Source organism: Pangasianodon hypophthalmus, chromosome 28, assembly GCF_027358585.1.
Source record: "Pangasianodon hypophthalmus isolate fPanHyp1 chromosome 28, fPanHyp1.pri, whole genome shotgun sequence".
Classification (NCBI taxonomy): domain Eukaryota; kingdom Metazoa; phylum Chordata; class Actinopteri; order Siluriformes; family Pangasiidae; genus Pangasianodon; species Pangasianodon hypophthalmus.
The window spans coordinates 5,332,146-5,345,036 of record NC_069737.1 but is presented as its reverse complement, the minus strand read 5'-3'; the positions used below and the strand labels follow the sequence as shown (position 1 = coordinate 5,345,036).

The 12,891-nt window shown below is 37.9% G+C and overlaps 1 protein-coding gene across 22 annotated transcripts in view; it reads right to left on the bottom strand.

Annotated features, from left to right (window-relative positions):
* The window catches only part of LOC113545745 (receptor-type tyrosine-protein phosphatase delta), a 370,010-nt gene that overhangs the window by 20,945 nt on the left and 336,174 nt on the right, over window positions 1-12,891 (bottom strand). For 12 of the 22 annotated variants that reach the window (XM_026945226.3, XM_053230763.1, XM_053230765.1 and 9 more), the window contains 3 exons: window positions 11,382-11,423; window positions 10,754-10,851; window positions 4,387-4,510 (listed from right to left, as the gene is read on the bottom strand). In XM_026945226.3, coding sequence (XP_026801027.1) covers window positions 4,387-4,510; window positions 10,754-10,851; window positions 11,382-11,423 — 264 coding nt within the window. The remainder of the gene's footprint in view (window positions 1-4,386; window positions 4,511-10,753; window positions 10,852-11,381; window positions 11,424-12,891) is intronic. The other 10 variants (XM_053230771.1, XM_053230773.1, XM_053230772.1 and 7 more) reach the window with 1 other exon arrangement.

Sequence of the window (12,891 nt, the reverse complement as noted above, 5' to 3'; positions counted from 1 at the left end):
ACAGGATATAAGCTCTTTCTGAGCTTTCTCTCCATCCATGCTACTCGTTTTATTCTAATCCTCCTCTCTTCGTTGGAGCTGTCTGCTCAGGATTATGGACAATGGATAAAGACAATTAAGCTCGCTTTTCTCTTGCCTTCTCTTTTCGAACTGTAATGAAACATTGCCAATAAAACAATAGGATGTCTAGCATAAATTAGCAGTGGGAAAGTATGAGGGGCAAAACTGAACCGTCTGGCACGTCAGTCAGGATTTGCTTAAAAAAAAAAATTATAATCATATAATAAGTGTATTACAAAGTCTGAGCCAAACTTTAGCTTTTAAAATATATTACATTCCCGCAGCAGTTGATGAAATTAAATACATATTCCACCTCTTATATATTAAACCCCTGTGGAATCTTATCTTGATTAAGCTCAAGTCTGCGAATTATGGATGACTGATTTCCAGCGTTATGCTTTTCAGGTTGCAGAACATTTGATTTTTCCATTATAGGTGGACAAAATATGATTTAGTAAAATACAAAAGCAATTTTGCAACTGTTCACATTTTCCTTGTGTGTACTGTGTGTCCTCTGAGCATCCCATGGTAATTTAATTCTCTCGATAGGTGATTTTTATTTTCTGTAAACTCTCAGAATAAATTAATGATTCAATTACAACAGAAAGTTAACCTGTAAAGTATTAGTTGTCCGTGTTTCCTGTAGATATTGTCATCATAAAGTCTACAACGTAATCTTTTTAACAATTATAGAAAAAAAATTATTTTGGGGTATTTTTGAGTGGTTTCGGGCTTCAATATAATATTTTACATTTTAAATAAAGGAAGCGCACTGCAAAGCTACACACACCATGCTTTTAAAGTTGATGAATTACAAACCTCAGTTAATTTATTATTAGCATCTCTGCTCTTTCTCTTTCACAACCTCACAAGCTGGTAACACTCAAGCTACCTCGAGAGACTCCACGATATTTGTTTAACATGTTAAATGAATCTTTTTAAAGCCATGATGTACAGTATATAGAGCTTAAACCTTGATCTGCTTTAATAAAAAGATGATGACTCACTACTGCAAATCCTTATTAATCCTGACTTCAGTAGAAACCTCTATAAATCCTTTGACTATATTCTGATAAAAAGCTATCACCTTAGTGTTTGGTATATTTTTGTGAAGCTCACCAAATATATAATATATAATCGATTATATATTCCAGAAGTAAGACATGATGCATTTTTATACAGGAAAAATTGCTGGCAAAATGTTATGCATTCAATATATTGGACGTTTTATTATATTATTAGATTAGAGTATGAGAACAGCTAAAAAAAAATTTGTTTGTTTTCTATGGTGCTGAGGAATTTTGGTTTATCAAATCTTATGAAGCTTTTAATTAAACTAGCAGCTTCAAAGAGCTTGATAAGGTTGTCTCTTTTACTGACTAGTGAAAGCGTTCTTCAAACATGTAGCATACCTCACTCATATTTTATTATTATTATTATTATTATTATTATTATTATTATAAAAAGAGACTAGCTGGTTGAGTAATGCCAGTCAGTGCGTTTTTTTTATAGTTCTAATGGTTCGTTAAATCCACATAATTATGGAGTAAGAACAATAAAGCCAATAAGAAGGAAATTGGTTGAATGCTGATTATTATAAGAGAGTCCTATTACTTCTGGAATGCATTGATGAATGGCTCATGTTTTAGCAACATTAAACTTGTTGTGCTAAAATGTTTCTCACCATGAAACTGACAAAGCTGATTATTTTCAAGTAACAGCACTTCCTGTAATGTTTTATTCCTTTTAAACCACACCATCTTCCCACTGATTACAATTCTTTATTAACTAAAGAATGATACCTCATACTTTTTATCCATTTATAGTTACTATAAATGTTGCAGAACATTGATGAAACATGTTCCTGTTATCATTTATGTTATAGCTGCTATACACAATCACCCTCACCAGCTGCTCGTTTTTCTCTTTCTTTAGAAGTTCAGACAAGTTAAGACAAAAATCCAGCTTATTATGTTACTGAGAAACCACATAACCTTCTGTCATTAAGCCTCTCCCGTGTCACTTACAGCTTTACCTCTGACTGTTACAAAGTGCTGACACTGGAGACTTCTTCCAAATTGCTAAATATACTAGAGATGGCACTGATCCGAAAACCAGTATTGCTACTGGATCCTGTAACAAATGGCAAAGATTGGAATTAGATTTGAAAAAGAAATACTTTTTGGAACTGGAAATGTTTACATATAAAGTTGTTTTTTTCTATTGTTATGATTGATTTAATTATATCTACACTTTATATTTTATTATATTTATTATATTTACAGCGTAAGTGATTTTTTAAAGCTTTGTAGATTTTAAAGAAAACAATATCAAATGGGCATTGGTACCAGGCCACACTCAATACCAGTAACGGGAAAAGAAAAACTGGTATCATGCCAAGATACAGCTTCTCACAAAAAACTTCACCATATCAACAATTTTTTAATCCAGTATTGTGGAGCGTCCATGGTACAAGTCCTGGACATGTTGTTACTATAGAAACGATACTGTATTAGAAGGAGCGTATTAACATAAACCTGTGATTTGAACTACTGTCAGAGCTGCTGAGCAAGAATTTATTCACGACATGGTATAAAGATATATAATGTCCATAAAAGTGTAAAAACTCATCCCAGTTCCTGGGAGTCCTGTTCTACTCTATAACAAACAGTGTGTTATTTTCCCCTGTTAGATTTATACCCATGTATTAGAAATGAGCAAGATCAGTAATAAAATTCTTCAGCAGAGGAAAGCTGCAGCCAGCTGGATTGTAAAAAAAAGAAGGATTGGCCGACTTCACATCCACTGACCTTTACAAAGTCCAGCAGTTCAGCGATTTAAGGATTCTCTCTCTCTCTCTCTGTCTCTCTCTCTCTCTCTTTCATATGGACTGGACACTGTGACTGGATTTCTGGCAGGTATACACTCAATCAGTGTTTCCTTAGAACGACATTAGTGTGAGTAGATTGTGGATAAGACTCTTGGGATGAGCACAGGACAGTCTTTATGATTACTCCAGGTGAGACTACCCACTGAAAAAAGCAAACTGTTTTTTGGAAGTTATCCTAGCAAAACTAAAATTAGTGAAAAGATGGATGATTCTCGTACAGTCTGCGTAATTGTTAGCTTAATTACTGTGTAGGAGAAATAATATCTGGTCTAAATCTGCACAGAACGCAGATGATACGATGGGATATAAGCATCAAGAAAGAGAATGTCCTGCATGAGATACAGATATGTACGGCCCAAAGCGAAATCTGCTTCCTGACTCAAAAGTAAATGAGTGTTGATGTCAGATCTGATCAGTTTAACTATATACCATTAAGTCAGAGAGATGGAGCATAAGAAAGCAAGGAACACGCATTAAGTTCTGCACCCAATTTGTTCGTCAACGTCCCTAAACCACTGTTTTGTTCTACTCCGTCTCCTGCCACACCTGGGCCAGGTAATCAGAACTCCACAGTCCATGATTACAGCCTCAGATGGTGCTGAACGCTGGAACAGAACAAAGATGGAGCCTGGCAGGGGGTCTTCGAGGGCGAGCTGAAAAACTTCAGACTAGCTCCTACTGCGCTGCCATTTGAAAATTTCCTGATTGCAACACAGATTTCTTTCCTACTGTGTTTATTTTGTTCTGCCCTCTGCGTACTAAATCACAGGCAGCTCGAAGTCAGTCGACGTCAGCCAGAAGCTCTGGCTAACTCTTGCGTGTACAAGTTTTCGAATCAAAGCAAACACAGAGAGGCGAGGGCTCTCAACTCCAGATGTTAGCGTGCAATGCATCAGTTCCACAAATATGTGTGTCCCATCAGAGGGAAATCAATTCGGAGGGCTTAGTGAGGACAAATAGAGGGCTGTGCTGGGTTGTAGGATGCCATGAAGAGGCCTCCAATGCAATAAAAGCTGCTATGTGGGTGATCAGACTTCCATGTAGATATATTACAGTGAGAGTCATGCTACATAAAGGGGGAATATTTATCGATTTACCTTAAGTCAGTTTCATTGTTAGATTCCAACAAACCTCCTTGGTGTACTGTTGCTTCAGCACGGCGCTTTAATGTGTCGAGTAATGTGTGTTACGTGATAGAATATCTGAAAAAAACCTTTTTTACTGCAACCATAACATTTTTTGAGGGCCATGTACAGATATATGTAAAAATTAAATAAATCAAACATATCCATCAGTCAGCGGCCTGAAGACACACCATCCTCATTAGGACACTTATGTGAACTGACAGTTAATATGGCAGTGTAATTGCAAATGTATTATTAATATCCATCAACTAATGCATGCTAGAAGTGTAAAAAGCCTGAGGCCAGACGTACCATCGATGGAGGAGAGCAGCACTCTCGAGTGGTCGTAGGCGATGACATTGGCATAGCGGTTCTTGGCTTTGTTTACCTCCAGGTTCGAGTGCTCCCATGTAAACTGCTGGCCTGGGTCTATAGACTGTAATGGAGACAAAAGCAATAATCAATTCCACTTTTCTGCTCTTGAGTGGTGTAACTGTGTAAGATGTTTTTTTTCCTCTGTAGTTGGTAGCTTGCAGGTTTAGACTCCAACCTTGAGTCCAGGAGGCTTTATAATTGGAAAGTTCTTTTTTTTTTTTCTTTTGATGATCCAACATTCATATCAACAAAGCGACAAATTGCTCATCCAGCAATTTTTTTAGCTTTAATGAGAAATAGTAATATCTATATATATATATAGCATCTAAAGCTACCTAGTTAAACACAAGATAAATAATGTACTAGTAAGTGTAAAAATTGGCTGCTTTACATGTTACATTACACTGGTTGATGTATATTTGCCAACCATCTCTGTTAGCTCCTTCCAAATTTAATTTTTTCTTCCTAATCTCTCTATAGACATTTAATGAAAGCTAGTATATGACAGCATATGATTAAAACCATGGTTATAATTTTTTCTTTCATTTTTGTGCTTCAAATAGTGAGTGGGAAACTGAACAAATGTCATAGGATTGGTCTGAGGAATCATTCGAGCCTTACTGGAATCTTTTGTCGCTTTACTGTGTCATATACCTAATTTGCACATAATTAAGATTCAAATTAACTCAAATCAAATGTTGCTTTGTTGCTTGCCACTGTTGCTTAAATCACAGCTCTTACATCCACAGCTACAGACGTGGCATCTACATAGAGGTAAAAAACAAAACTTTTGCTTTCAGTGTGAACGTGTCAGAGGAAGCACAATAGCCTTCTGTCCCAAATTGGCAGATGTCAAGCGATACAGAACATTCTGAAGGATGTTATAAAAGAAAGAGAAAATTGGGTATAAATGTTTTGAAAATCTTGTGAAACACATTTCAAACTTTGGCCTGGATACATGTTTACAACCAATTATATCACGAGGATACAGATACTCAGCCTTGTTTGCCAGCAGCTCATTTTCAAGCTCTCAGTCTCAGCCTAAATTGAAAGATGGCATGATAAGCATCCTGCATAACTGACAAACGTCTTAAAATAGTTTCCTGCCACACTGGCCAGCCCTAGCATTTGGGAGCAAGTAGCATCAGGCATCAACATGAGCGACGTGAGTGGCTGAAAATAAGGATTCAGAAATGTCAGGCATATAGTTACAGTCTATTTCCCCATCCTGGAATATCCTCATCTAGCTTCAACTTCTCTCCATCATCCGATGTCTTAGACTTCCTGTGGAACATGTGATTTTTATTTGGGTCACTGTCTGCGACACACATGGAAAGTTTGCTCCTGTGGTTGTCAAGCTAAATAAAAAACGCTTTGCGCTTCATGTCAGGGTGAAAAGCACCCCAATAAAATGAAGTTATTTAACTAATCCATGATCAAAGCCTTTGTCTGGCAGTACAAATACAGAACACAGTGTTCTAAGGCAATTATCTTAGACTAATTTGTAAGCTAATAAACTATTCTTCGCGCTCCTCATTAATAACACAGGTCCACTTTAAATGTTCCGGGTTGGTAAGAGTTTCAAATAAAACGCTCTGTTTTGTTGTGCGTCTCTCTTCAATCATCATAAGTGCCCTGCTCTAAGTCTGACTCATGGGGTTACAGTAACAACGGTTTGATTTTCTGAGGAGTGAAACTATAGAGATCTTGTTTCTGGTAATAGAAAAGCTTTTACAAACTCTAACAAGCCCCCGAAGAGTACTTAGAGGCAACTTTGTGTTAAATGTTACATCGGAGTGTGAGAGAACATGAACAGCTTCATTTCTTTAGTAGGGTTTCAACTGCAAAGTTTACATCCTTCTGTACTCTTGGGAGCTGGTAGCTCTGAGGTTAAAGAAATAGTTTGATGGAAAAAAAAATCAAACATATACAATGTTCCCCTTATTGCAGATTTGATATAAGACATGTTCAGGTTTGAAAGTTTACTTCTTGTACATAGAACTTTTTTCTGTTTGCAGTGGAATTAATTTAATGTAATGGAGTTTAATGTAAGGAAGAAATATAATTTTTTCTTTTTTTCCCCCTTATACTGAATGCCCTGTTACAGTATTTTTTCAATTCAGTTCGCTAAAATAGCTCAGGGGGTGACCCCTGCTTTAGACTAACATATTTGCTAAACAAATAAATGTATACGTCCTTCTGAAATGGGTAAGATCTGGTCAGCCAATCTGTGCGGATAAGCTTTTGAGCTGGTTTACCCAGCGCTTCTCTATTTTACTCATTTATTTTAATAATGAAATGATTTGCTCTCCTCAGTAACTGTTTGAAAATGAAAAGATATGCATCTGCCTCCTGGTGAACTCCTCTCTAGTTTGATAAATTTCAAATTACAGTTTTACAGAAGAGCACAGAATGAATGAAAATGGGCCATATAAACAAGAGGGTCATGTGTTCATGCTATGCATAAATTATATATATAAAATATATATAAACTGATTTTTTGTGAGCTGATTCCTGTGGTTATAATTTTTTTAAAATAAAAAATAATCCAGATGTAATATTCCTTCAGTTAGATTACACTGTTATGTACGCTGCATAAAAAGAATGCGGAGAATATGACATGGTAAATATCAGTAATGTAACTGTAAATTGCTTCAACTTAGGCACAAAGAATTGTTCATAATGAGCAAATGCATCTTGGCATGTGAAAAATTCTGAGTGGTGGCATTTTTCTATCAATGTGGGTCACGTTGCTGTGCCACGGTGCATTATGAGAGAGAACAAATCTTCGGCTAAGCCACAGCATTTCATCTGAATATGTTGAAACAGCAGGTCGCAACATTGCTCATAATGAAACGCGGCCTCATTTCATTGTGCTCTCAAAATGACTTTCCGTGCCGCTGCAAGGGGGGAAAAAAGTGGCTGGGAATTACAATTCGATGTAGTTAAGCTGCAGTAATGGCAGGGGCAGCCTGGCACCAAGCCAGAAACTGACCTCATTGGCTGGAGGTGGCTGTGGCAGAAATGCAACCCACAGTGCTGCACACACACACCGTTACACAAACCCACAAATAAACAATGCCAGGACCATGCCATGCATCATATATGCATGCAAAAGCACAGCATTGGCATAGTGAATATTAAATATCCTTGTGAATACTTGTGTCTCATGTCACTCGATGAGATGGATACTTCTGTTAATCTCACATTTTTCATGCACTATTGATTAATCAGAAAAAAAATGGCTTTCCTTCTTCACTCTTGGTTCGTTTTAGGGTTTCTTCCTAAAGCTATGTGTACTCTATAAAATTCCTTCACCCCATTTGGACTTTTCCACATTTTGTAGCCTTACAACATAGAATTGAAATAGACTTAAAAGTGTAATAGTCTATTTTTGTATTCCTTACTTACTACAAATAACCTAGAATATATGCAGAACATGATTTTAAAAAACAAACCATTGGATTAAGCAACCATTGGGCGGAGCTTGGTGAGCACGGAGGGGAATCGTTCAAATGTCAAACCCGCCTAAGGGTTAGAGACCTAATCTTGAAAAGAAAAAAAAAAAAAGGTCTTGTCTAATGCATTTTTTAACTGGAATTTTTTATTTTTTTTACCATTGATATACACAATATGTCTGAAATTTCAAAGTGCAAACATATTGTCTATTGTGATACAAAGGTTAATTAAACAAAGAAGCAGAAATGTGTTGGTTGCTTAAGTATTCATGCTTCATTGGTCAGTCTTGGTAGAATCACATTTGGCTGCAATTATAGCTACAAGTCTTCTGGAATACATCTATCAGCTTTACATCTGGATCTTGATTTTTTTTTTTTTTTGGTCCATTCTTTCTGGCAAAAACTGCTCAAGCTCTTACAACAGAAAGTCTTGCCACAGATTTTCAATAAGATTCAGGTCTGGGCTTTGACTGGGCCACTTTCGATTTCTTAGTTTTAAACCACTCTGATGTAGCTTTGGCAGTATGCTTGGGGTCGTTACCTTGTTGGAAGGTGAAACCTCTGCTCCAGTCTTTTCTTCTAGGATTGCCCTGTATTTGGCCATCCATCTTTCCCTCAACCCCGACCATTTCCTAGTCCCTGCTGATGAAAAGCATCCCCTCCCCAACAACACAATGCTACCACCACCATACTTCACAACGAGGATCACGGGATGATGAGCAGTGCTGGGTTTCTGCCAAATTTTGTGGAAGTATAAGGGGGGAATACTTGTGCAAGGCCTTTTATATGTATTTTAGCTAAATTTTATCTGTAGTTTACTCTTTCTCTCAAATTTTTAGCTTTGGAAGCAAATGTTGAGGTCAGACCTCTAACTGACTGTGTCAGAAAGTAAACCAGATGATCTTGACAAACTTTGCAATCTTGTTCCAGAATATTTGGAAAGCTCATGTCTTTTCAAACATGTTTCATTTGTTATGACAAAAATGAACAAGAATTTTGTTGTGTTAGGTAATCAGTGATATGAATAGACAACTAACAGATGCAATATGTGTCATCTCCTTTGTGGGGTGTGATGATGAAATGTGCTGATTCTCTTCAGATTGGAGACTCTGAGCTCTTATTAGTTCTTATTATTAACACCTAATAAACTACCTAATAAACTACCACCTAAGTGTATGCTTATGAAACACAATATATATGTGATAACCCAAACCTGAAGTGTCCTCTGTTTCTGTTATAGTGGTAGCTTAGGTCCAGCATAACGTTCCTATGGAGTGACCTTCAGCTTGATATTTAAAGGTCTGAACCCGAATTTCTGTAAAGCTGCTTTGACAACAACTGTTATATAAATAAATTGAAATAGACTCTAAAAACCGCACTGAAGTCGCACTTGGCTCTCCAGCTTTTGCCAAATGCAGGACTGGCTTCTTCCATCATCGCTCTCCCGCTCCATTTAATAACACTCCATCTATCAATGAAAGCCTGAGGCTTCTTATACAATTCACCCACCAGTGATGATGGATAAATAAAAAAATAACATTGTGACAAATATGATTTCTCCCCAGCCTTCTGTTGCTCGAATCCAATCAGAGGCCAGCTTCCATCAGCAGAGCAATGACATCACACACTTGAATCGGTGTGCTCTGGCAGTGTGCTGCCTTTCTAATAACCATAAAGAGATCTTCACCTCTTTTCCATTCAGAGATAACAGGATTACCCTTTCCTCTGTCTTGCCTGACCTTTCCAACTCTGCTCCGGTCTATGGCACCCGGCAGCTCGGTAGCTTTATTAGGAGGAAAGTACCTTTGAATGTGACAACAAATGTTTCAGTTCTTCTCTAGAAAAGTCTGGAGGACTTATGTGTGTGTCAATCAAAATAATATGATATGTTTGGGATTAATGTATTCTAAAGTTTGGACCTGGACCTAACTGAAGGGTCATGTTAGAGGAATAAGTGTGGTTATAGTTTCACAAAAACATAGAATCAATCAGTGTTAGGCCAAGGTCCGAGATAAACACTCCCTACTCTCCATCACACACACAGACTGGTTAATACATGTTATTTTTAAAATATTGAATTACTTGTTTTGTAACTACTCACGTAATGTTTGGAAATCATTTCTCAAACATTTGGTGAGTTGGAGTTCAAATTTCACATTCTGCTTTCTCATAACCTTCTTGGTTGGTTGTGTAAGGTTGATCAAGACTGAAAATCTTTTGAATATTGTTTGAAGGCATTTAGTCATACATAATGTCATAACCTCATCAAAAAATAAATTCTAACTTAATTTACTATCACTCTGTAGACAAATTTGATTGTTAATCATTGAAAGTTTAACCAAAGATCTGATAATGCCCATCATTGTTGCAACAAGGTAACAAGTTATTAGGTTTGGGTTCAGACTTAAAACTTGGTGCTGTGGGTGGGGTCAGGTTTCGGACAGTATGTTTTCAGGCTATGGTCTGTTTGTGTTCAAAATTTCAGGCCCAATTACGCCCAGTTGTGAATGTGACAATGCAGCTATGCATATCTCATCACTAATGTCTCAAACAAAATGTCATTATTATTATTTAGACTATATAAAACTCATCCTTCTTTACTCATTAGAGTTAAATCATCTAATTTGGCTTCATTGCACATATACCTAGGGCTGAATCTCCCAATCTCAATTTTTAGGTATTATATTCACCTTTACGTAATTCGATGAAAAAAGTCCTCATATTGTCATACAACTGTACAGACATGGATTCAAGCTCAGAGATCTTACATTAATAAGCTCGATAGATATGAAAGCACAGCTCATTAGCATTAAAGTAGAGATCAGTGTGACAGTTTGGGGTTTTACCTCATATTCCTGTGAGAACTTCAGGTTGTCATTGGCTTTGAGTCTCTCCAGGTGGTCAGCCAGGTCCATGATGGGAATCGGAGGGTGGCTCGCCATACCTGCAGATATACAAAATCCAGCAATATGGTGTTAGCAGGAAGAGAAAACCCCAGAATGTTATACATAATCAGAGATGAGATTCATTAGACAAAACGGTGTGTGTCATAAGAGATGGCGAATGTGAGTATTGTTAGAGGAACCACTCAAAGCGATTAGCATGCTCTCAGATGATGGAGACATAAGCTAATGGAGAACTCCAACTGGGCATTCCTGAGGTGAAAGAAGAATGTTATTTGCGCGCAAGCGGCGTCTGTAGTTAGCATGGCAAAAGGAAATGAATAAATTATGTAAACAAGAACAACAGCAAAAAAAAAAAAAAAAGACGACGTAAGCGCTGGATGTTCAGCATTTGAGCACATGACATGGAGCTCCAAGTTTTTCCTGCGATGCCATGAAAGTAAAGCATTATGGGTTAGATGGTGGGAAGCCTCAATGGAAGACTGAATTATTGAAATGGAAAAAAAAGGAAGATGATGAGGATTAATGAAGAAGAAATTCAATGGCATGTGTATAAACGAGACCAACTAACTTGACAGATGGAGGTTACTGGGATAACCGGAGGCACCGGAACCTGCGGAGGAAAGGGGGGCGCGGCGTAAATCAAATGTCGCTGAAGGTTAAAGCAAATGTGGTGATCACACATCCTGAAATTAAACACGAAGCTGCACGGACAATGCAGACTCATATGCCGTCAACGAGACATTTACCTACTCCTTTACACGTCTATTTGTTAGTAAAAACACAAAGTGTTACATGCTAGTAGCTGACAAACACTAGCGTGCAGGAAAAGAAATGAGCAACTAAACATACAACACTGCAACACTGATCACAAAAAAAGACTGAAATATCAGCAGAAATAAACAAGTTTACAAGAAATTGGATGAAACTAGGGAAGTCAAAAAGCTGACAAATTTGTGAAGCCTTTTTTCAGTTTTAGAGAAAAATAAGAGTGGATGACCTTAAACACTTCAGGCACTTTAGGCCGACGACTGACTGCAGATCATTTCAGACTTGTGGGAGATCTGTAGGCTGAAATTGCGTATGAGTGAATGGGCCAGGGTTGTAACAGTGAAGAGTGGAAGGCTGGAGTATGCCTAGATGGATGATGGGAAAAGTGGGAGGGGTGGGGGGGGATGGTACAGAGAGTGGAAGCGAGGCTTTAATAACTAGTTTGCATAACAGCAGATGGCGTGCAAGTGAGAGATAGGGAATCACTAAAAGGGAGAGAGAAAAAGAGAGAGAAGGATGAGTGTGTGGATGCAGCGGGAATGGTTCTTTCATCCGAGTGGATGACAGAAGTAGGCATTAGCTAATGGAAAAAGCATCCAAGAGCGCCCATTTAGCGCCACTCAAGATCCATTTCCAGGCACGACGACAATGAAACTGGCACTTGCCGAGTGCGACTGTGCTGACATCGAGCACCCTTAAGATGAAAATGGGAGATGGACAGGGCAAACACACTGTGCACATGAAGAATTTAAAGGGGAAAGGAGGAAAAAGTGTCAGACTAATGTAGCAGCCCTCAAAAGAGGTCCAACAGTGTGTTTTCACTGGAAGAGAAGTGGACGTTTGGGCCACTTGAAGAGCAAGGGCAGGATGGTGACTCATTTCACAATGAGTTGTATCCTAAGTCTGAATAAAACAAGACTCAGAGAGATGTGAAAGACCAGATAATGGTCTCAAACACTAAACGCCTTATACTGAAAGTTTTTTAGTATTAGCATGCTAAGAACAAATATTTTTAAAATCACATATTAGTTCTTCACTCCCAGCGATGCTACAAGAACATGACTGTCGTCGTGCCCCCTGTTTCTGCGGCATCACTTCCTCTCGTAGATCTTTCTGCCTGGGTGGTTTGGGTCTGAGTGGCTCTCACCTTGTCAGCCAGGGTTAAGGGAGAACAGTTATGTTCACAGCTCATCGACTTCCACATTCCCTTCCCCCCTCTCTCATTCCCTCTCTATCTCTTTCACTCCATTCCTCACAAACACACTGGCTCGGGTTAATTCGTATTTCAGAGAAGGTCAGATCTGATATTT